General features: G+C 44.1%; 1 protein-coding gene across 1 annotated transcript in view; it reads right to left on the reverse strand.

Annotated features, from left to right (window-relative positions):
* Positions 1–1,753: 1,753 nt before the first annotated feature.
* Positions 1,754–23,174, reverse strand: part of Cpm (carboxypeptidase M) — a 76,778-nt gene continuing 55,357 nt past the window's right edge. The window contains exons 4-9 of the mRNA XM_045153487.1: positions 19,435–19,607; positions 16,659–16,843; positions 15,654–15,824; positions 12,853–13,005; positions 6,340–6,488; positions 1,754–3,572 (exon numbers count right to left, since the gene is read on the reverse strand). Coding sequence (XP_045009422.1) covers positions 3,330–3,572; positions 6,340–6,488; positions 12,853–13,005; positions 15,654–15,824; positions 16,659–16,843; positions 19,435–19,607 — 1,074 coding nt within the window. The 3' untranslated portion in view covers positions 1,754–3,329. The remainder of the gene's footprint in view (positions 3,573–6,339; positions 6,489–12,852; positions 13,006–15,653; positions 15,825–16,658; positions 16,844–19,434; positions 19,608–23,174) is intronic.

The raw sequence follows: 23,174 nt of genomic DNA on the forward strand, positions 1-23,174 counted from the left end.
CACCTTGTTTGTCATTAAATAGTTTTACATTTGATTTTGATAAGAATTTCTAATTTAAATAATGGGATTTCAAGTGGAGGCTGAGGCAGGCACAAATTCAAGGACAGTCTGGATCATAGTTCAGAGCCAGCCTGGGAAACTCCATGTAATCCTGCCTCAAAATAAAAAAAAGCAAAGGTTTGTGGCTACAGCTCAGTGGTGGAGCCCCTTTCTTGTATATGCCAGGCCCTAGGTCAGTCTCCAGTCCTCACATATGCATCCATGCACACGCACGTTATTTCAGTAGGAAGTTGATATGAAGGCTATCAGACACTAGTCCACGTCCGCTTGAAAAGCATCTTAGAGAAGAAGTTAGAACGCACAGTGCACAGCTGAGAAATTGTCCAGAGCTTGATCCCAATCAAGTTTAGTCTTATACACTGTATTATTATTGTTGCTGTTGTTTGAGATAGGATTTACTCTGTAGTCCAGCCTGGCCTTGAACTTGTCTTCCTGTGTCAGCTTAATGAGTGCTAGGATTTTAAATATGAGCCACTGTGCCTGGTTTAGTTTTATCAACTTGGCCAAAATCATTTTCTGCACTATTAATATGTGCTTTCAAGAAATTCAGGCTATTAGCAAGTTTTATAAGTGGTTTAAAACTGCAAATATGGAAAGCTGGGAGTGGTAGTACATGCCTCTAATCCCAGCACTCAGGAAGCAGAGGTAGGAGGATTGCTGTGAGTTTGAGGCCAGCCTGGGACTACAGAGTGAGTGCCAGGTCGGCCTGGGCTAAAGTGACACCTCGAAAAAAAATTTAAAAAAACTATAAACACTGTTGACATTAACACAGAAAATAAGATTGACACCTAGAATCCTGCTCATCTCCTTATACCTTTTTGGATTTCAAGGGTACATCATGTGCCAAGCCCAGCATAGTTTTGCTTTCACATGCAGAACTTTCAACATAAAAGCCAAGGCAACTCTGTGTTCCTGATCAAGCACAGCAGTGAGGAGTCTGCCTGCCTGAGCTGCTGCTGTATCTGCTTTAACTCTCACCATGCTTTAATGTACATTGACTTGCATGGTGAATGATTCCCTCAAATGAATACTAACTGAAAATTTCATTTTCTGAACAGGAAGTAGCTGGGGCTACTGCTCACTACCTTTACTATAGCTGTGTTCATATTTGGTTTTTTTTTTTTTTTTTTTGGTTTTTCGAGGTAGGGTCTCACTCTGGCTTAGGCTGACCTGGAATTCACTATGTAGTCTCAGGGTGGCCTCGAACTCTCGGCGATCCTCCTACCTCTGCCTCCCGAGTGCTGGGATTAAAGGCGTGCGCCACCACGCCCGGCCATATTTGTTTTTTTTTTTTTAAATTTTTATTAACATTTTCCATGATTATAAAATATATCCCATGGTAATTCCCTCCCTCCCCACCCCCACACTTTCCCGTTTGAAATTCCATTCTCCATCATATTACCTCCCCATTACAATCATTGTAATTACATATATACAATATCAACCTATTAAGTATCCTCCTCCCTTCCTTTCTCCACCCTTTATGTCTCCTTTTCAACTTACTTTAATTAAATTTTTTTTTTTATTTGAGAGAGAGAGAGAGAGAGAGAGAGAGAAAATTGGCACACCAGGGCCTCAGCCACTGAAATTGAACTCCAGACACTTGCGCCATCTAGTGGGCATGTGCGACCTTGTGCTTGCATCACCTTGTCTGGCTTATGTGGGATCTGGAGAGTTGAACATGGGTCCTTAGGCTTTGCAGGCAAGTGCCTTAACCACTAAACAATCTTTCCAGCCCCATGTTTGGTCTTTTTTTTTTTTTTTTCTTTTTAGTACATACACAAAGACACTTTTTGTGTTAGTTAATGGGCTAGAGATTGTCAAACAAAACCAAGTTTCATAAAAGGACTCAGAACTCTACAGCTTCTGGAAAGGTCTGAGAGTGGCAGGTTGCTAACTGCCACCCTTTTTTTCCCTTTAGCAGCTACTCTTGGGATGCTCTGAGGATATATAAATGAATTTTTTAAACAAGTAGACCCAGCGTCAAAGAGCTTATACTGTACTAGAGAAGGTCTGCATGAAGTAGATTATACTACAGTGTTGTAGATCCAATACTCGAGGCAATATTTGCTTTGGGAAGTAGAAAGAATTGGCCTCGAACCTCAGAATGCCTGGAATTGCAGGGGATGACAGCAAAATCTTCTTGGTTGAAGCTAATACTTGGAGTGGGGTTTTAATGAATGGGAAACAAGATGTAGTTCTGAATGGCACTCAAGACATGGAATTGCAAATAATGTTTTAGGAACAGAAGGAGCTGGTTGTTAACTTTTAAGTAGCTCCCTACCCCAGCACCATGTGGAAGATGGACTTGAAAAGAGTAGCCCTGAACAAGAGACCAGTAAAGAAGTCTCAGCGATGCAGGTCAAATACTAGTCAGATAGGAGATAGCAAAATAAATAAAACTAATGATCTTCACTGACTGACTGCACATGTGAGCTAAAGACTGAAGAGTACTTTTGGTGTGATGGCACCAGTGACTGAGAATACATCAGGAAGAACACTTCTAGGGGAAGGCATTCTCAGGTTTCAGCTTGATGAGGTGAGGACTATACAGGTCACATCCAGATGGAGGTGTCCAGTGGGCAGCTGAGCATGTATCTGAGGCTGAGGCAAGAGGCTGGAGTTACACATTAGAGGACCCATCCTAACAGGACTCGCACCCAGGTTAGAAAGTCAGGGAGGGGGAGGTGTACTAGATTGCTGCCCCAGGGCTCTGTAGACACAGCCTTATCTCGTCAGGGCCATCTTTCCTTAGGTCACTGAGACGTTTGTTTTTCTCTCCAAACACGTCTTTGTGAACATTAGAAAACCTGAATATTCTCACCCTATGATCATTTCTTCCTTCAAGGAGAACTAGTTAAATATAGTATTTTCTTTACATAAAACAGCACTTGTGGCAAGTATATAGAACGTGATTATAGTTATTGTTCATCTTTGTTACTTATATTCACGTAGCTCTGTAGACAAAATTAGCTCCCTTTTTCTTGCAGGAATGTCTTCTTGTTTCTTACAAACTTCTAAAATTCCTTCGAGTAAGTAAATGTGGGCAGAACTTGATAGGTAGTAACGTTCTAGTCATGATCACGACTGAGCACTCATTCCTTTCATTGTCACTGCATCTGTTAACATACACTTTGGAAACATGCATTTCTCATCTTATGGAGGACTTCATCCAGTTGTGCTCTAAAGAGGGTGTGAGAGTTGCAGTAACCTGGATGTGACGAATCCCTGATTCCAGGTGGTGATGGAGTTGATTTTCACATTTTACTTTATTTGAAAAATATGTGCAAAAGAGTCACGAGAAACAAGAATAAGCTGGGCTTTGTTATAGGTGAGTGGCCTGGTATTGTTTTGTATAGAGGGACCATTGGACACAAAGGATTTACTAGCTGGAGAGAATCCAGTTGCACTTGGAATGGAAGATGAAAATCCTTTTTCAGAGCACCGAAGGTCTGGGATCTCTCTGGAATGACCACCTTGGTCAGTTGTGAGTCATGTCCAGGGGCTGTAACCTGAGAAGAAATGAACCATCGCGTGAGTGACTGCAGATGTTTTGTGGTGCCAGCAGTGACAACACTGATGCCCACCATCAAGATGCAGTGTGAGTGTGATGTGTGTGACAACCTGCTGGGCCTCCTGCGGTAGTAACTGGGGAGTTACCCAATGCCTGTTGATAAAAACACCACAGTTGTGAACGCTATGCCAAGAATTTCAAAATGAAATACAGTCAGAGCCAGGTACAGTATATCAGGATGTAGGTCAGGAGACAGCAAACAGCAGTACTGATTGTGCCACTGTCCTTTTCAGAGCACAAAGGTAAAGATGATTGTTTCCTTTGTGCCAAGTCTAGGCTTAATACACCCCTTCCTCCCCCCCCTTCAATTATTTTTTCTTTTTTGAGGTAGGGTCTTGCTTTATCCCAGGCTGACTTGGAAATTGCCATGTAGTCTCAGGCTGGTCTCGAACTCACAGCAATCTTCCTACCTCTGCCTCCCGAGTGCTAGGATTAAAGGCATGTGCCACTACACCTGGCTTAGTGTCCTTTAAAAAATATTTTCTGTCATATAAACATATTTTTAGAGGGGGCTGGAAAGATGGCTTAGTGGTTAAGGCATTTGCCTGTGAAGCTAAAGGACTCAGGATTGATTCCCCAGGGCACACATAAGCCAGATGCACAAGGTGGTGCATGTGTCCCTGGTGCACCCATTCTCTCTCTCATAAATAAATAAATAAATAAAAATTTTTTTGTAAAAAAAATGATTAAAAAATATTTTTAGAGAGACAGAGTGAATATGGGTATACCAGGGCCTCCTGTCCTGCAAACGAACTACAGACACGTGCCACTTTGTGCATCTGGCTTTACATGGGTACTGGGGAACTGAACCCAGGCAGTCAGGCTTTGAAAGTGAGTGCTTTTAACTGGACCCATCTCTGTGCTTAATATCCAGCTCACAGTCAGCCCTGTGTTTAATATCCTTAATGGATGTCAAGATCATAAATAGAATCCTTTCCCCAATTCACTCCCATTTTCCATGCCATTCTAGTGCTTGCTTAGATTTGATTTTGTTTATGTGATTAGAAAGATTCAGCTCAAATACATTTTTTTTTTTTTTTGAGGTAGGGTCTCACTCTAGCCCAGGCTGACCTGGAATACACTATGTAGTCTCAGGTGGCCTTAAACTCATGGCGATCCTCCTTCTGCTTCCCAAGTGTTGGGATTAAAGGTGTGTGTTACACCAGGCTATTTGTAGTTTTTGGAAGTCTCCAAGTTGCTTTCCATAAGGTCTATAACATTTTACTTCCCAACTGATACTACATATGACTTAACCTTTTTCAAGAAATGTTGGGAGACAGGATCTTTGCCTCAGCCTCCCAAATGCTGAGATAACACTATTGTGCAAGGCTTTTTATTTATTTAGTCTTTTTTTTTTTTTTTTTTTTTTGAGGTAGCGTCTTACTCTAGCCTAGGCTGACCTGGAATTCACTACATAGTCTCAGGCTGGCCTTGAAATCACGATTCTCTTACCTCAGCCTCTCGAGTGCTGGGATTAAAGGCATGTGCCACCATGCTTGGCATGATTAACTTTTTTTGTACTTCAATGAACTGTCATCTCACAGTTTGCTTCAGTGGCAGGTTAACCTTTTTTATTTTATTTTTCTTTTTAAATTGTTTAAAATTTATTTATTTATTTATTTGAGAGCAGCAGACACAGAGAGAAAGACAGAGGGAGAGAGAGAGAATGGGCACGCCAGGGCTTCCAGCCTCTGCAAACGAACTCCAGACGCGTGCGCCCCCTTGTGCATCTGGCTAACGTGGGACCTGGGGAACCGAGCCTTGAACCGGGGTCCTTAGGCTTCACAGGCAAGCGCTTAACCGCTAAGCCGTCTCTCCAGCCCAGGTTAACCTTTTTTAAAGATATTTATTTGAAGCTGGGTGTGGTGGTGCACGCCTTCAGTCCCAGCACTGGGGAGGCAGAGGTAGGTGGATCGCTGTGAGTTCAAGGCCACCCTGAGACTACATAGTGAATTCCAGGTCAGCTTTGACTAGAGTGAGACTCTATCTCGAAAAACAAAACAACAACAACAACAAATATTTATTTGAGAGAGAGAGAGAGGGAAAGGGCAAGGGGCAGATAGAGAATGGGCACACCAAGGCTTCTAGCCACTGCAAAGACGTATGATGATTAACTTTTTAATAGAAGTTAAGTCTTATTTATGTAATACCATTTATAATAAAAAGGCATAATCTTGCAGGGCATGGTGGTGCACGCCTTTAATCCCAGCAACTTGGGCAGCTAAGGTAGGAGGACTGCCGTGAGTTAAAGGCAACCCTCAGACTACGTAGTAAATTCCAGGTCAGCTGGGGCTACAGCGAAATCCTACTTTGAAAAACAAAAATAAAACAAAACAAAATTAGCCAGACATGGTGGCACATGCTTTGATCCCAGCACTTGGGAGGCAGATGTAGGAGGATCACTAAGAGTTTGAGGTAACCTTGAGATTACATAGTGAAATCCAGGTCAGCCTGAGCTATAGCAAGATCCTACCTTAAAAACCAACCCCCAAAGTTAGTTGTCAGTTAGGAAAAAATATATATACATATTTTTTGGCTCTGGTTTTGTGCCTATTATCCCTACTGTCTTCTTGCAAGATGCAGGTCTGCTGTCCTTCTGCCCTGATGTCTCTGCAGTTGGATTTCATAGGTTTATTTCATATTTCTCCTGGCTGAGCATTATGAATTCTGTAATATTCTAATAATGCCTAGGATTGTGTACTTACATTTATTGTATAGGACCCAGGCAGGAGAAGTAGATAATATTCTCCAAATATATTGGTTCTGAATGGGCAGATATGTTTCCTGTCTTGGACTTCCACAATTACATTGGGTAATCTATTTCCACTCTGATCAAAAACTTGACCCTTTATACCTGCAAGACAAAAAGACAACCAAATGTCAATACCATATTTTACAACATATGAAAAATTCTTGTAATTTAAGAAATATATGTCCAAGAGCCGGGTGTGGTGGTGTATGCCTTTAATCCCAGCACTAGGGAGGCAGAGGTAGGAGGATCACTGTGAGTTTGAGGCCACCCTGAGAGCCTGAGAGACTACATATGAATTCCAGGTCAACCTGGGCTAGACCCTACCTTGAATCCCCCTCAAAAGAAAGAAAGAAAGAAAGGAAGGAAGGAGGGAGGGAGGGAGGGAAGAAGGAAGAAAGAAAGGAAGGAAATAAAGAAATATATGTCCAATATTTATTTATTGGTTTTCCAAGGTAGTGCCTTGCTGTAGCCCAGGCTGACCTGGAACTCACTCTGGATCCTCCTACCTTTGCTTCCTGAGTGCTGGGATTAAAGGTGTGAACTACTATGCCTGGCTCCAATATTTATTTTGTCTGTTTTGAGTTAATGTAAGTATTAGAGAAGGGTGGGAAGGTGTTTTGATGGTTGTAAATATAATCAAGTTACCAATCTTAGTTATAACTTAAACTTGTTAGCCGGCATGGTGGCATACACCTTTAATTCTAGCACTTCTAGCACTCAGGAAACAGAGGTAGGAAGATCGTTGTGAGTTTGAGGCCAGCCTGAGACTACAAAGTGAGTTCCAGGTTAGCCTGGGCTAGAGTGAGACCCTACCTCAAACCCCCCGCACCCTCCAAAAAGAGATAGAAATTATATAATTTTTATTATAAAAAACTCTGTTTATAGTTCATATTATCAAAGTCACAGATTATAAGTGATAATCTAAGACCCATCCTTGTCATTTCAAGCTGTTCAGTCAATCATTATGCTCCAATATGCCACTGCTAGATTTCATTAAATGCCAAAAAAAAACAATATCACCATATTAATTTATAAGATGTTCATCAATATAAAAGACTACACAGTTTTGCCTTCTCATCAGGTGAACTATGTGGTATGCAAAATTATCACTAGATTGCTTGCGCTATGGGATTGATTGAAGTTGTTTTATCAGTAGTAATGGCAGCCAACATTGAACACATAGAATATTCCAGGCCTTATACTAAGTGTTTATGGTGCATTTTCTCATTGAATTCTCACATCGGTTCTGTAAAGTCAACATGTTATTACCACAGCCTTACATAATAAGGGTGTGCAGCTCAGTGAGAAATCGCCTGAGAAGCATAAGCATGGTCCTGGGTTCAATCCTCAGGACTTCAGGATTCTGCAGATGAGAAGAGCTTTAGGTAATTAAAATAACTCCTCTCCCCAAATAGTAACTTTTCCTGTTCTCTGTGGATCAGGGGATTAAATCCATGCCCTAAATAACCACCAACTAGGCAGCACAGCCAAGCTATGAATCCAAGCTTCGTCTCTAGAGTCCACACCAAATCTATCACACCATACTTGCCCCACTTCAAAATTTGAGGAGCAGACTTCCCCAGCTCTCAGTGCTGGGGATTGAACCCAGAGCCTTGTACAAGCTCGACAGACACAATACCTCTGAGCAACACCAGCTATACAATCCAGTTTGTTAACTCCATTGACACACAAGGCTATCTTAAGGTAGAGCCATCTATGCCTAATGACATAAATGAGAAGCCACAATGATTAGATGACCTTGGACTATCCAAAAATAGTTATATTCAACAACTATTTACTATGGAAGAAGAGCATGAGGCATATTAGTTTCCTTCAGAACAGACTTAAATAAAATTATTTTTGACACTTAGCAACAAAATCATTACCTTGACCATTAAGGAAACTTCTGACCCAAGTTGCCTCTTATTTTCTTTCCAATCCAGTTCTTGTCTCTTCATTTTCTTCCAGGGGGTGAATTATTAAATACCACACTATTTCACTGTCTCAATGAAGACTGATTACATGGAAATTTCTGTTTTCATGTTTGTCTTCTTTTTGCCTTTCTTTTTGAAAGTTCCATTTATATTTAGTCTTAGAATTTTTTTTTTTTTGGTGGCTTATGCCTTCATTTTATTTATTTATTTATTTTGAGAGGAAGAGAGAAAGAAAGGGGAAGAGGCAGAGAGAAAGAGAGAATGGGTGTATCAGGGCCTCCAGCCACTGCAAGTGAACTCCAGATGTATGCGCCCCCTTGTGCATCTGGCTTACGTGGGTCCTGGGGAATGGAACAGGGGTCCTTAGGCTTCGCAGCCAAATGCCTAAACCACTAAGCCATTTCCCAGGTCTCTTTAAAATTTTTTTTTTAATATTTATTTGTTTATTTGAGAGACACACAGAGAGAAGTAGATATATAGAGAGAATGGGGTTCCAGGGCCTCCAGCCTCTGCAAACTCCAGATGCATGTGCCACCTTGTGCATCTGGCTTATGTGTGCACTGGGGAATTGAGCCTGAGTCTTTTGGCTTTGCAGGCAAACACCTTAACTACTAAGTCATCTCTCCAGCCCTATATTTACTCTTTATTATTTTTGTTACTATGTTTACTATTCAGTATGCCCAAGTTGGAACACTGGAAAAAGACCAGTGGATTCAGAGATACAGAAAGCTATTACATCAGAAGACAAATTAACTTCTTGAAAAAAGTTCATATAAAAATAAAGACCTAAAATCAGAGATTCAAATTCTGTGGCCATACCTGGAGATACAAAAAGAAAGGTAAGGCTTCCTTTCCTTTGGAGAAGCTTGTGAATGAAAAGTCCTTGCTGAGCTAGGGGGTTGGCTCAGCGGTTAAAGGTGCTTGCTCACAAAGCTTGCCAGCCCAGGTTTGATTCCCCAGTACCCATGTAAAGCCAGACTCACAAATTGGCACATGTGTCTGGAGTTCTTTTGCAGTGGCATGAGTCTCTGGCACACTCATTTCTCTCTCACTCATAAATAAGTAAATAACAAACAAGCAAGTAAATAAAGACAAAAGTCCTTGCTGGATAGAAATGAGCATTTTGCCAAAAAAGAAAAAAAGAATGTTTCAGGCATGGTACACGCCTTTAATCCCAGTGCTCAGGAGGCAGAGGTAGGGGGACTGCTGTGAGTTTGAGGCAGCCTGGGGCTAAAGAGTGAGTTTCAGGTCAGCCTGGGCTACAGTGAGACCCTACCTTGGGGAAAAATATGGGTATTTTGTATCTGTTGGCCCCAATACCAGAGTAAGAGCTGGGTCAGTACCTGGGAGATTGCTTGTTCATTCCTGTGCCCCCCACCTAATGATCAGGTGGCCACATGTTTTGGGTCTAATAGAAAATCCATGTCTTTCACAGCACACTCCCAGGACTCAGTCCTACCAAATTCCCCCAAGGCCGGGCTGCCTAGGACCTGCGTGCTGTGCACCATTCCCCACACCGCAGGGTTCCGTCTGCCTTGCAGTCCAGGGGAGAGTCAGGACATCGAGGGTGATGTTGTGTTCTGCACCCTGGAGATGAGGACTGGGGAGCATTCCACCTAGAATTCAGACTTGCCCCTGCTGCCACCTTAGCCTTAATCTCTGCAGACACCTTTTCTGAGCCCAGATCTAGTGGATCTCCCAACAGGAGCCCATGATCCCATGGGACTGCGTTCAGATTGAAGTCTGCCGCTGAAAGAAAAACCAGGTGGTGTGAAGCAGGCAGACGTCAGTGCTCCCAGCTCTCTGTAGACCATAAGATTCAGACAGGAGCTTGCCTGAAGTTTCATTTATTTGTCTGTGTGTGTGTGTGTGTGTGTGTGTGTGTGTGTCTCAGAGAGAGAGGAGAGAGAGAGACAGAGGGGGAGGGTAAGAAAGAGAAAGGGGTTATACTAGGGGTCTCCTGCCACTGCAGACAAACTCCAGATGCATGTGCCACTCTGTGTATCTAGCTTATGTGGGTACAGGGGAATTGAACCCAGGCCATCATGCCTTGCAAGCAAGAGCCTTGAACCGCTGAGCCATCTCTCTAGCCCTTGCTTGATTTTTCAAACAGGCAAAATGGCTAAACAGCATGGGATTGAGCCGAGCTCTTGCCCTCTAGGTGGTCAGAGACTTCCAGGTGGGTCAGCATCTCGGACTTAGAAGCCACCTAGCAAGTGGTGAGACGGACTCGGTGACTAACACAGCTTAGCACACAGGGGTGACTTTCTTAAACCAGGGCACTACCAATAAAGGGCTGTTTGCTTTCATTATCTACAAGCAAAATAATTATTTGGTTTCATCCTGGGCACCCATGGGGAGAGAAACTTTTTATTAAGTAATAGTGATAACCACACATCAGTGCTTGGAAATTGATTTCCTTGTTAAGAAGAAATGTTGAGCTTAAACCACAAGGGGGCAGGGTTGACGTGGTGATATGTGTATGTATATAAGTGAGTTATTCACATCGGATTGCAGGGATAGGCAGATAAATATTCTTCATATAGCATAGTGTAAATGGGTGTGTATACAGTGAATAACAACAACAGTTATGCTGCAATCTGTGTGTTAATTATCAGCAAATACAGTTCTTTCACTGGCAATAGTTATTCACATGACACTGCAAAGCCCACCCTAATTCAGTGCTTGGTGAACGATCCTGATAGCTTGGTGAAGAGTCTAAGCGGAGCAGTGCAGTTTCAGAAAGTACTCTTCTTTTCTTTTCTTTTCCTCCCTCCCTCCCTCCCTCCCTCCCTCCCTCCCTCCCTCCCTCCCTCCCTCTCTTTCTTTCTTTCTTTCTTTTTTGAAGTAGGATTTCACTCTAGCTCAGCCTGACCTGGAATTCACTTTGCATTCTCAGGATGGCCTCGAACTCACAGCGATCCTCCTACTTCTGCTTCCCAAGTGCTGGGATTAAAGGCACGCACCACCATGCCCAGCTCAGAAAGCACATTTCATGTGCAGCTGTCCTCCTGTGTTGATGTTGGGGAAGGGTGGGTCTCAGAAAAGAACAGAGGAGCACACTAAAGGAGCAGCACAGGTAGAGATCTAGGGAAAGGCTAGATTAATATTAATACACCACTCCTAGGGAAAGGCTAGTGGAATGGAGTGACATGAGGATGACAGAGGACCCCAAACAAAATTTAAAGACACTGGGCTGGAGAGATTGCTTAGTGGTTAAGGTGCTTGCCTGCAAAGTCTAAAAACCCAGGTTCTATTTTCCAGAACCCATGTAAGCCAGATGCACAGGTGTTGCATGTGTCTGGGGTTCATTTCCAATGGCTGGAGGCCCTGACAGGTCCATCCTCTATCTGCCTCTCATAAACAAATAAATATGGAACATAAAGACGTTGGTGAACAAGGAGGAAGACACAATAATATGTACAGGATACTAAGATGCTGGTGAAAATGAAAGATGACATTTTGTAACATCATCTACATAGGGAATGGACCTCCATGGAGACCTCACCCGGTTAGATACACCCTCCCTGTGAATTCATCATAGTCTTTGTCTGCTTCTGTTCAGGTTGGGAAATGGGGCTTGGGGATCTAGGTAAGAAAGGGGGGTAGAGGCATTCGTTTTAGGGACATGCAGCCAAGGCAGGGTCCTGGTTATCCTTGTTCTCAGCCCTCTGCCCTGTCCTCCCTCATTCTTCTGTCTCTTCAGCAGGTGGAAAGTGAAAGGAAGTGACTAGAAATTCCAGTGGGACCATGTAAACTTCTCCTCCCTCCTTTTCTCCCCCCCTTTTTTTCCCTTCCCTCTTTCCTTCCCTTCCTTCATCCAGTTTGGATCAGTGGGGCAGCATAACTATTATTATAATTCCTGACATGCTTTCTACTCTCTGCCCAGAGGACACTGATTACTAAGCACAAACTACATGCACTGAAATATGTGCACGGTTAAAAAACTGACTGACGAGCCCATCGGCAACCAGTCAGCCTGGCGAGCCTGTGGCCTGATAGCTACTGCTCTTTTGCCAGATTTATTTTGTCAGTTCTATAACAGAGGCCAGACAGCCTTCAGAAAACAGGCTGGGAAGGTTCCCAGTGACAGGTGAGTTGATAGAGCAGAAAGGTAGGAGGGGCTGAAGCTAATGGTACTAGATTCCCACCCCAGTTCTGGAAAAACCGTAAAACAGTATGTCTGGCTCTGTGACAGCTTCTAATTGGAGATGGATGTAAAACAGCCACATCATGTTTTCCTGCTCCTTTGCCAGGTGTGCAGGTCATTCAATAGGTAAGATTAGGGCTCCTCTGAATCTTTACACCCCCAAATCAAGTTAACATGTACCAGGCTTTCTCTTTGATGAACATATGGATGCTGCTTTTCTCATAAGCCGCGGACCATAGAGATTCTTACGTCTTTGTACCAATACTGAATAGGAGGCCTTACCTGCTTACGCACGGAGGCTTGGGTGGATATGCTCAACTCAGAGGTTATGCAGCTGCTGAATTCTGTGTTAACAAGGACATAGTAAGAGAAGTGTACAAACCTAGGTGCGCCTGTTTTATATATTCAATTAGGGAGGCTTTGTTGTCATTCCAAAAGTACGGAAGCTTCTCCTCACGAGGATATTTGCAGCATGATAGCTCCAATGTGATTTCAAAACACTGGCCCCAGATGTAGTTGTAATCTTGCATTCCACCTAAAAACAAGCAGAGTTAATTTTTGTTAAGGTCTTCGATCGGAATGGAGCCAAGTGCCACATGCCTTGGGGACGACTGAATGAGACAGTTACAAGGAAAGTACAGTGCCCTTGGCTGGGTGGATATGTCTCAGGTACAATAGGACTGGAAGTGCCAAGCAGGAGGAGAGTCTGCAGCTCTGGATTAGGTCAGCCAGGCTTGGCAGCAAAAGCTGCAGGGGCCCAGGAAGCGTGGCTCTACCCTCAGCAAGGCACACGTGGCTTTATGCACACACAATTGGGAAGAAAGTACAAATATGGGCTGTTAGTGAATTTCTCACACATTTGTGTTTGTCTTGAAATTTCCAGTGAACATGAAGGACAGCTGTGCGCTGGGCAGAAGGGGCTCTTTGTAGCTACAAAGAGGGAAGAACAGGACTATGTTGGGGGTCTCGGGTGCCGGGGGGGGGGGGCGGGGGGGCAAAGTGTACGATGCCGTGGTATCAAGCCGGGTCTGCTGTGTATCGAACACTATCCATTGTGGCCGTATTTATTTACTTCATCTGGAAAACTGGCAGCCAGCCGCCCAGACACAAAAGTACCAGTTTGTGCAAGATCACTTGACAGCCCATGCGTCCCAAGTGACAACTGGGGAAGGCGCCTTTGGAATGGGCCTACGTGCAGAAATGCAGGCTGCATTACGAGCTTGCTGCTTGTTGGGCAGGCTGACCGCTCTGGGAGGGAATGCTCTTTTCATCTCAGCCCACTGTCCTCCTCTCTTTCCCTTCCTCTGAACGTTTTCCTAATGTTTTTCAGCTTCCAGGCAACTATGAGCTTTTGGACACCCCTGAGCTTCTGTTAACATGACTCCTGATAAGCATGAGGCTGGGCCATGGGCTCTAGCCTGTAATCCCAGCTATTTGGGAGGTGAGGACTGCAAATTCAAGGGCTGCCTAAGAAAGACTCTGTCTCAAAAATATATAACTTAACAAATAAATAAATAAAGGAGGCCTGGGGATATAGTTTAGTGGTAAGGTACTTCCCTAGCACGCATGAGGAACTTGATTCCATGTCTAGTATTATTTAAAAAAAAAGAGACAGAAAGAGGAGAAAGGTAAGGAGGATCAGGCAGAGGAAGGAACGAGAAGGAAAGGAGGAGGAGAAACATCTTTCCTTCCATGTTCCCAGCATGGCATTCCCTGCCCCTTGTACCTTTTCACCCTACGGACTGTGCGGCCCCTCCCCTGGGTCCTGACTAAAGCACTCCCCCCGCCCCCCCCCCCCCGTGTTTCCTTTTCTTCGAGGCAGTTTCTCAATTTAGCTCAGGCTGACCTGGAACTCACTCTGCAGTTCCAGGCTGGCCTTGAACTCACAGCACTCCTTCTACCTCTGCCTCCTGAGTGCTGGGATTAAAGGTGTGAGCCACCACGCCCTGCTCTTTTTAAAGTTTTGCTGGTGTGTTTGTGTGGCATATGTCTCCTTGCAATGTCCCATATGCTCGCAAACTGTGGCCGGAGTGGAGCATATGGCATTCCAGTCCATTGCTCTTCCATCTGCTGCTGTTTTTGAGCCGGAGTCTCGCTCCTGTTTCTGACCTTGCTGGTCTCTGTTCCCCTGCCAGGCTGGGTTACAGGCATATATAGCCATGCCCAGCTGTTTTACATGGGGTTGGAGATTCGAACTTAGAAGGTCTCAGGCCCCCTCAAGCCATGAGCACTCTTGTTTCGCTTGTAAAGTAGCTTTCAAATCCTGGTGCCACATCAAGATCCTCGGCCTCCTTTGTAAATAGAAAAGTCTGATGTATTCATTTACAGTGGCAAGAGACCTGAAAGTTGTTCTCTGACCTCTATAACTATGGTGGATGCATGATCCCCCCACTGTAAATAAAAGTTTTTTTTTTTTTTTTCCAAGAAAGTAACTACGGGCTGGAGACATGGCTTAGCAGTTAAGTCTCTTGCCTATGAAGCCTAAGAACCCAGGTTCAATTCCCCAGAACCTATGTAAGCCAGAAGCACATGATGGTGAATGCATCTGGAATTCATGTGCAATGGCTGGAGGACCTGGTGTGCCCATTCTTTCTCTGTCAAATAAATAAATAAATAAACACATAAGTAAATAAAGCTAGGCATGGTGGTGCATGCCTTTAAACCCAGCACTTGGGAGGCAGAGGTAGGGGGATCTCTGTGAGTTCAGGGCCACCCTGAGAATACATAGTTAATTCCACGTCAGCCTGAGCTAGAGTAAGACCCTATCTCAAAAACAAAAACAAAAACAAACAAACAAACAACAAAAACAAATAAAAATATTAAAAAGAAATTAACTAATACAGTTGCCTCCAATGCCTCATAATATTAGCTGATGGAGACAGGATCTAGGGACTACACTGTGCCCAAAGGACTTCTGACATCTGTTAGATCAATACCAACCAACAGGCACTTCGGGTGAAGTCAATAAGAAAACTGGGTGTGGTGCCACACACCTTTAATCCCAACATTTGGGAGGCAGAGGTAGGAGGATCTCTGTGAGTTTGAGGCCACCCTGAGGGTACATAGTGAATTCCAGGTCAGCCTGAGCTAGAGCAAGACCCTACCTTGAAAAACAAAAAACAAAAAACACACACAAAAAAAAAGGGAAAGAAAAAGAAAAAGGAAGGATGAAGAGAAACTCACCTTGGAGTGGATACCAAGAGTATCCATTTGTAATTCCATTAGGAAAGTTCATTTTATTTTTACACTGATCTCCTTTGGTCATGTTGGGATTTCTTGAAGCATAGGTGTGTGCAAGGTGTTGGAAAACATCATCGTCAGGAGTTAAGCTTCGGGAGAACAATGCCCCAGTTGCTGCATTAGAAGGACAAACCAAGGCCTTTCAAGTGGCTTCACCAGCAAGAGGAAACACACAGCACTGCGCCAGCACACACCCAGTCACGGTGGCATGCACGTGCTCTCAGCTCCCCAAGGAAATGGCTCCCTCTCCTCATGGTCCACGTTTTAATGAACAAGGTGTTATGTCAGTAAGCTGATGCTTATCTGAACTCCTAAATCAGTCTCAAAGTAACATGACCTCTTCGTCGCTCCTGTCACTTTCCAGAATTGAACAGACTTCCTTGGGTGTCCACAGGAGTTAAAGGAGCCGTTGTCATATTGCTAGTTCTTAAACATACCTTATGTTATACAGTCGTAACGGTTCCCTGTTCATATGATTAGCAAGCAAAGGTAAATTGTTCTGCTTTTATTTTCTTTTAGCCATGTAACATAAACCCTGATCCTGGCCGTGCTATTTCACTGATGGCAGGTGGCTTCATGGTCGGTTCAGCCGCATGGGCCATCCACTGTTAAGAATTATAGGCGGGCCGGGCGTGGTGGCGCACGCCTTTAATCCCAGCACTTGGGAGGCAGAGGTAGGTGGATCACCGTGAGTTTGAGGCCACCCTGAGACTACACAGTGAGTTCCAGGTCAGCCTGGACTAGAGTGAGACCCTACCTCAAAAAACAACAAAACAAAACAAAACAAAACAAAACAAAACAAAAAAGTATTATAGGCAGGATGCTTAGAGTTAGGGAAATGAGGCTGTGTCTTGCCAGCCAGAGGAGAAAGGTGGGGGAAGAGGAGTTCATCCCACTTCAGCCCCTGTCCGCACTTATAAAAGCCGGGGTGGGACCCACACCGCTTACCTTGTGCACCGTTATCAAATGGGTAACTGGCTACAAGGGCACCACCGTGGAGGTTTGCAGAGAGGACAAATGTCTCTGTTTTCAGCCACTTCATGATTGCCAGAGTCTCAGGCTGCCTGGAGACATTATTATATTCAAAAGCATCGGGGAAATTTCTGTTCAGATCATACTGGTTAAAATTTTCCCTGTAAAAGAAAGAATTTTTAGGGCTTATTGGTGACATGTGAGGGAGCTGGTTCTTGCTGTACACAGACCTGTGGTTACCAGTGTGGTGGGCAGTTGCCTTGAAGATCTGTCATGAACCACACCTGGAATCCACACCCTATGTGGTCCCCTAGCATGCGACTTGTTCTCACCTATGGGACAATAGCTATTACAACACAAGCAAAGAGTGAACGAGTTTTACTAGTCTGGGACAACACTGCACTTTAGAACTCTGAGACTCGGTTAGTAGCCACATAGAGAGACATGAAGAATCCAGGTGGCAACCGAAATGAGGCTCCAAGCACATGGTTGAGACATGGGTCTTAGATAGATCTGAGCTGAGACCCCAGATGAAGCACAGAGACTGGCCACCCTGATCGGTCCCACCCCAACTCCCGACTTACAGAACCATTACCAGTGAACAGAAAGGCCGGGGTCATCAGTGTGACCACAGCTCCTGACACAATGCCTGATGCCAGGGTTAGTAGTGGGCATGCTGCTTTATGCAGACAGACTGCAGCACAGCGTGTTGCCAATGCCTAAGTATGCTAGAAAACTTAAAGCTGAAGGCAATCTAGGGGTGAGACTTTATTTATTTATTTACCAATTTTTTTTTGAAGTAGGGTCTCGCTGTAGCCTAGGCTGACCTAGAATTCACTATGTTTTCTCAGACTGACCTCAAACTCACAGTGATCCTCCTGAGACTTTATTTATTTTTAATTTTTTTGTTTATTTTTATTTTATTTATTTGAGAGTGACAGACAGAGAGAAGGAACAAGAGAGACAGAGAGAATGGGCACGCCAGGGCTTCCAGCTACTGCAAATGAACTCCAGATGCATGTGTTCCCTTGTGCATCTGGCTAACATGGGTCCTGGGGAATGGAGCCTCAAACCTGGGTCCTTAGGCTTCATAGTCAAGCGCTTAACCACTAAGCCATCTCTCCAGCCTGACTTTATTTATTTTTGATAAAGCCAACAAATTTGTAAATCACACAAATATTCATGTGCATTAGACATTTAAGAAATGCTAAGCTTCTGGGGCAGCTCTAGACAAAATGAACTGTTTAAACCAGAAGTACTGTAAAACCCACTCATGTGTGTGGCTATTTCTTAGACTGCTGGTGAAATAAACCAATGGGTAACTATGGAGTGTCAGGGTAACTATGGAGTGTCAGGGGAACTGAAAGTGAGAAACTCACAGGATTGCTGCTCTCAGGAGCTTATAGCTCAGTGGGGCAAGAGACATTAAACAAGATATCAGACATTAGAAATTGTGCTTGAAGGCTGGAGAGATGGCTTAGCAGCTAAGGCATTTGCCTGCAAAGCCAAAGGACCCTGGTTTGATTCTCTAGGACCTAAGTAAGCCAGATGCACAAGGGGGCGCACGCATCTGGAGTTCGTTTGCAGTGGCTGGAGGCCCTGGTGTGCCCATTCTCTCTCTCTGCCTCTTTCACTCTCTTAAATAAATAAGTAAATAAATAGTTTTCTTTTTTAAAAAAGAAATTGTGCTTGAAGGTAAAAGGGCAGGGGATCTGAAAGTACACCAGGGGATCTAATATGATACGCAGTCAGGAAAGCATTTAATAGTTTTATTTATTTTTTTAAGCTAGCCCAACAGACTGGCCTTTTATTTTTTTTAATTTTTATTTATTTATTTATTTATTTATTTATTTGAGAGCGACAGACACAGAGAGAAAGACAGATAGAAGGAGAGAGAGAGAATGGGAGCGCCAGGGCTTCTAGCCTCTGCAAACAAACTCCAGACGCGTGCGCCCCCTTGTGCATCTGACTAATGTGGGACCTGGGGAACCGAGCCTCGAACCGGGGTCCTTAGGCTTCACAGGCCAGCGCTTAACCGCTAAGCCATCTCTCCAGCCCTTTTTTTTTTGTTTTTTTTTAATGAGAGCAAGAGTGAGAAAGAGATCAGATTGGCATGCTAAGGCCTCCAGCCACTGTAATCAAACTCTAGATGCATGTGGCACCTTGTGAGCATGTGCAACCTTGTGCATATGTCATCTTGTGCATCTGACTTACATGGGATCTCGAGAGCCGAATATGGGTCCTTAGGCTTCACAGGCAACTACCAAGCCATCTCTACAGCCCAGGAAAAGTGTTTTTTTTTTTTTTTTTTTTTTTTTTTGAGGTAGGGGTTTCGCTCTGGCCCAGGCTGACCTGGAATTCAAGGTGGCCTGGAATTCAATCCTCCTACCTCTGTCTTCCATGTGCTGGAATTAAAGGTGTGTGCCACCACGCATGGTGAAAAAGTGTTTTTGAGGGATGCTACTAAGTCAGTGGAGGGAGTTAAAAGTGGTGATGCACTGAGCTGAAGAAGGGGTTGAAGCAGGAGAGTGAGGAAGAGTGACCAGAAGGGCAGAGGGGCACACAGGTACAGGGACACTCAGAAGCTCATGTCTCATCCTACAAGAGTCTGTCTGAATAGCCTCAGCGTGCCAGTGACAGGCACAGGCCAATAGCTGCTTGATGGGAGCCTCCACATCGCCCTACCTTGTATTTAAATGAAGTCAGATCAACCAGCGCTCACCTTCCATTACTGTAATAACACCACGCTTACCTTCCATTACTGTAATAACAGTCAGGCTTCTTGACAGCTTCAAATCCATCTGGGTTCATTGAAGGCATGATGTGGATCCGGGTGCTGTTGATTAGATTCGTGATTTCAGGGTCTCTCCCATGCTTGGTGACCAGATAGTCGATCAGGTGGAGCAGCAGCTCTCGCCCCACAGTCTGTGTGGCAAAAAGAAAAGGAGTATTATTTGGTCAGAAATAATAGGGAAAAAAGGCTCACCAAGCACAAATCCCCAGCAGGGGTCTCCATCCTTGTTATTTTTAGAGCACAAACTGTGTGAGACCACTGGTTCTCGAGCACGTTGAACATACCTACAGTCTGGCAGGAGGCTGCCCACCATGGGGCTTGATGAGGAGGAGTCATTAGTAACAGTTCAATACTCATTTGTACATTTATTTATTTATTTATTTTTGTTCTTGGATGCGTGCTAAGGCTTGAACCCAGACTAATTTACTCTTAAGAATGCATTGGAGGGGGCAGGCTGGAGATGGCTCAGCGGTTAAAGATGCTTATCTGCAAAGCCTGACAGGTTGGACTTCCCAGAACCCACATAAAGCCCGCTGTACAAAGTGGTGCATGTGTCTGGAGTTTGTCTGCAGCAGCCAGAAGCCCCGGTGCACCCATACTCCCTCTTTTTGTCTCTCTCAAATAAGCAAATAAAATATTGAAAAAAGAGAGAAAAACTGATTTGGAGGACCTAAGGAGATGATACCTCAGTGGTTAAGTGTGTTTGTTTGCAAAGCCTGCTAACCCAGGCTCCATTCCCTAGCCACCCACGTAAAGTCAGAGAAGTATTCGATTGCAGTGGTAAGAGAGCCTGGTATGCACGCATGCGCGCGCGCGCGTGCGCGCGCGCACACACACACACACTTAATAAAAAACTAAATTGGAGTGAGCTGGACCTGATCATCCCAGCACTCAAGAGACTGAGTTCGAGGCTAGTGTGGGCTTCAGAGTGAGTTTCAGGTCAGCAAGGCTCTGCCTCAAAAAAAAACCAAAAAACAAAAAACAAATTAAAAATTAAAGTAAAAGTTTTGAGCTGGGGGTGTTGGCACACATCTTTAACCCCAGCACTCGGGAGGCAGAGATAGGAGGATCACCCTGAGTTTGAGGCCACCCTGAGACTTCATAGTAAATTCCAGGTCAGCCTGGGCTAGAGTGAGACCCTACCTTGAAAAACAAACAAAAAAATCAGAGTGAAAGTCCTAATCATAGTGGGTTCCCTTTGCTTGCCTTCCAAAATACTTTCTGCAGTGATAGAGGAGGAGGGGGCAGTATAGGGAAAGCAGGAGGATTATGTCTCCATGACCATGATGGTGTATAGGAAAACACTGTAGATTTTGACCTGGCCAATATTATTAACAGTTAATAATGTAAGTAGGTTCGGGGTTCCATATCCTACTTATAAATCTCCTCTTGCACATGTTTGTAGCTTTTTTTCTATCTGTATGTTTCAGGTTTCTTGTATCTGAAACTTTAGGCATGTGCATGTCATCACAATTTTGCCAAGTGTCTATGTTATACATACTATTATTTATTTTATATCTTCTTTAAATGTGCTCCCTTTTCACTTGAATCAAAAATAAAACTTTGGAGTCGGGTGTGGTGGCACACGCCTTTAATCCCAGCACTTGGGAGGCAGAGGTATGAGGATCGCTGTGAGTTCAAAGCCACCCTGAGACTGCATAGTGAATTCCAGGTCAGCCTGGGCTAGAGTGAGACCCTACCTTATAAAACCAAAAATAAAAAATAAATAAATAAATAAATAAAACCTTGTGGGCTGGAGAGATGACTTAACAGTTGGGGTGCTTGCCTGCAAAGCCAAAAGACCCAGGTTCGATTCTCCAGTCGTAAAGCCAGATGCACAAGGTGATGTATGCATCTGTAGTTCGTTTGTGGTGGCTAGAGGTCCTGGAGTACCCATTCTCTCTCTATCTGCCTCTTTCTCTCTTAAATAAATAAAATATTTAAAAATAAATAAATAAAACTTTGTATCATTACCACTTTGCTAGGTACTGGAGATTAAAGGATTGTGAAAGATCTTGCCTTATAAAGCCAAGAGATAGATTTTATTTTTTTTAAATCTAAAAAAGTAATATTTGATTAAATTATATCAAGTTCTCCCTGTGAAGCAGGCTGAAACAACTACTTCCGAAAGAGTCATTGACAGGCTAGGAAATGGGAAATAGAGGTAGCATGTGAGTCAATAGGATTGTACTACATTATTAGAGACCCTGTGCAGGAAATGACTTAATGGAGATTCGAAAGAATTTTCAGTACTATAGGAATTTATCATTGTGACAAAAGATGAGCAGACCTTGAATAGTAATTCCTCACTTTATTCCACTCGCTGGAACAGAAAGAGGGCCCAATTGATACATTTGATATTCTAATGAACCTAGAATAATTGAAAGTAGGACTGAAATTTCGGAATATGGGAATTACACCTTCACAGGCAGCCATAAAATTCAGTGGAAATATACTTAGTTCTGACTTTAGTTTTTCCCTACTCATTTTTATTTCCCTTTTCTGCTACCTTGACTTTTATTTTTAGTCAAAATTGTCACTGGAAAAAGCTCTTGTAGTCTCAAAATAAGAAAGAAAAGGAAAAAAGGCAGAAAGGCAGGCAGGCTGTCTGGCTCACATGTGCCCTACATTGAGTTCCATGGCTGATGTATAAGAAGCTTTGGAAGCCCAAGTGGCCACTGGCTTTCCTGAAGTTAGTGTAGGAAGAACTGGGACACTCCATGTGAAAAAGAGGAACTGGCTTAAGGGGGATTTCTCAGAAGAGACTTGGGGAGAGAAATAGTAAAGGAAAGGGAGGAGGAAGTGAGTCCATCCTTTTTGTTTCTTTCTTTTCTTTTCTTTTCTTTTTTTAAAGGTAGGGTCTCACTCTAGCCCAGGCTGAACTGGAACTCTGTATTTCCTGGCTTGTCTCAAACTCACAGCCATCCTCCTACCTTTGCCTCCTGAGTGTAGGATAAAAGGCGGGTGTCGCTGCACCCAGCAGTTTTATAGCATCCTTTAATAGGAAAAAACCAAAGGCTGAGTCACAAACACCGACGGGGAGGATACCAGAATCCACTCATGTTTTCAAATGGGAATCTCTCTTTCAACTATCTGACTCATGACACTCCAGAGATGGAGCCAGGTGTTGACAAAGACCTGCTTGTGTGGCCCCATCACAAGTCACATCTGGGCCCTGACTGGCCACCTCTTGCCACTCCTCTAAAGCCTTCAGAGCGGGCGTCCTGACTGGTCCCCTGGACCTCTGGACCTCTGTTCCATCTTGCTCAGCTGCCGGCGTGTCGGGTGTTCGGTCCGCCTGTGCTTGGTGGCGGGCCGGCTGAAGGGTCGAACACCAGTGAAGCCCAGTCCTGCCCTGCTGCAGTGTGCCGCCACGGAAAAATCAGAGCTGCCTTACGAAACAAGAGATTGCTTGTATAAAATATTTTTTTTCCTTACAAAATTTTTTAAAGCTTGGGCTAGAAGACCGGCACATAACCGAGTGGGCAGAGCTGGAGGAAGGAACAAAGGGTACTGTCTTTCCACGGCTTCTCTCCTGAGGCTGAGGCTGAGGGCGACTGATGCCCCAGGACCAGGGTCTGACCGTGGTTTCCAGTCGAGCGCGATTTCACATGACTGGGCGCCTTGTCTCCGGAGTGCAGGCCTGCAGCGGCGTGAGGTAGTGAGAGGAGAAGAGTGAGAGGGTCTAAAACGTTCCT

This window comes from Jaculus jaculus, chromosome 6 (genome assembly GCF_020740685.1).
Source record: "Jaculus jaculus isolate mJacJac1 chromosome 6, mJacJac1.mat.Y.cur, whole genome shotgun sequence".
Classification (NCBI taxonomy): domain Eukaryota; kingdom Metazoa; phylum Chordata; class Mammalia; order Rodentia; family Dipodidae; genus Jaculus; species Jaculus jaculus.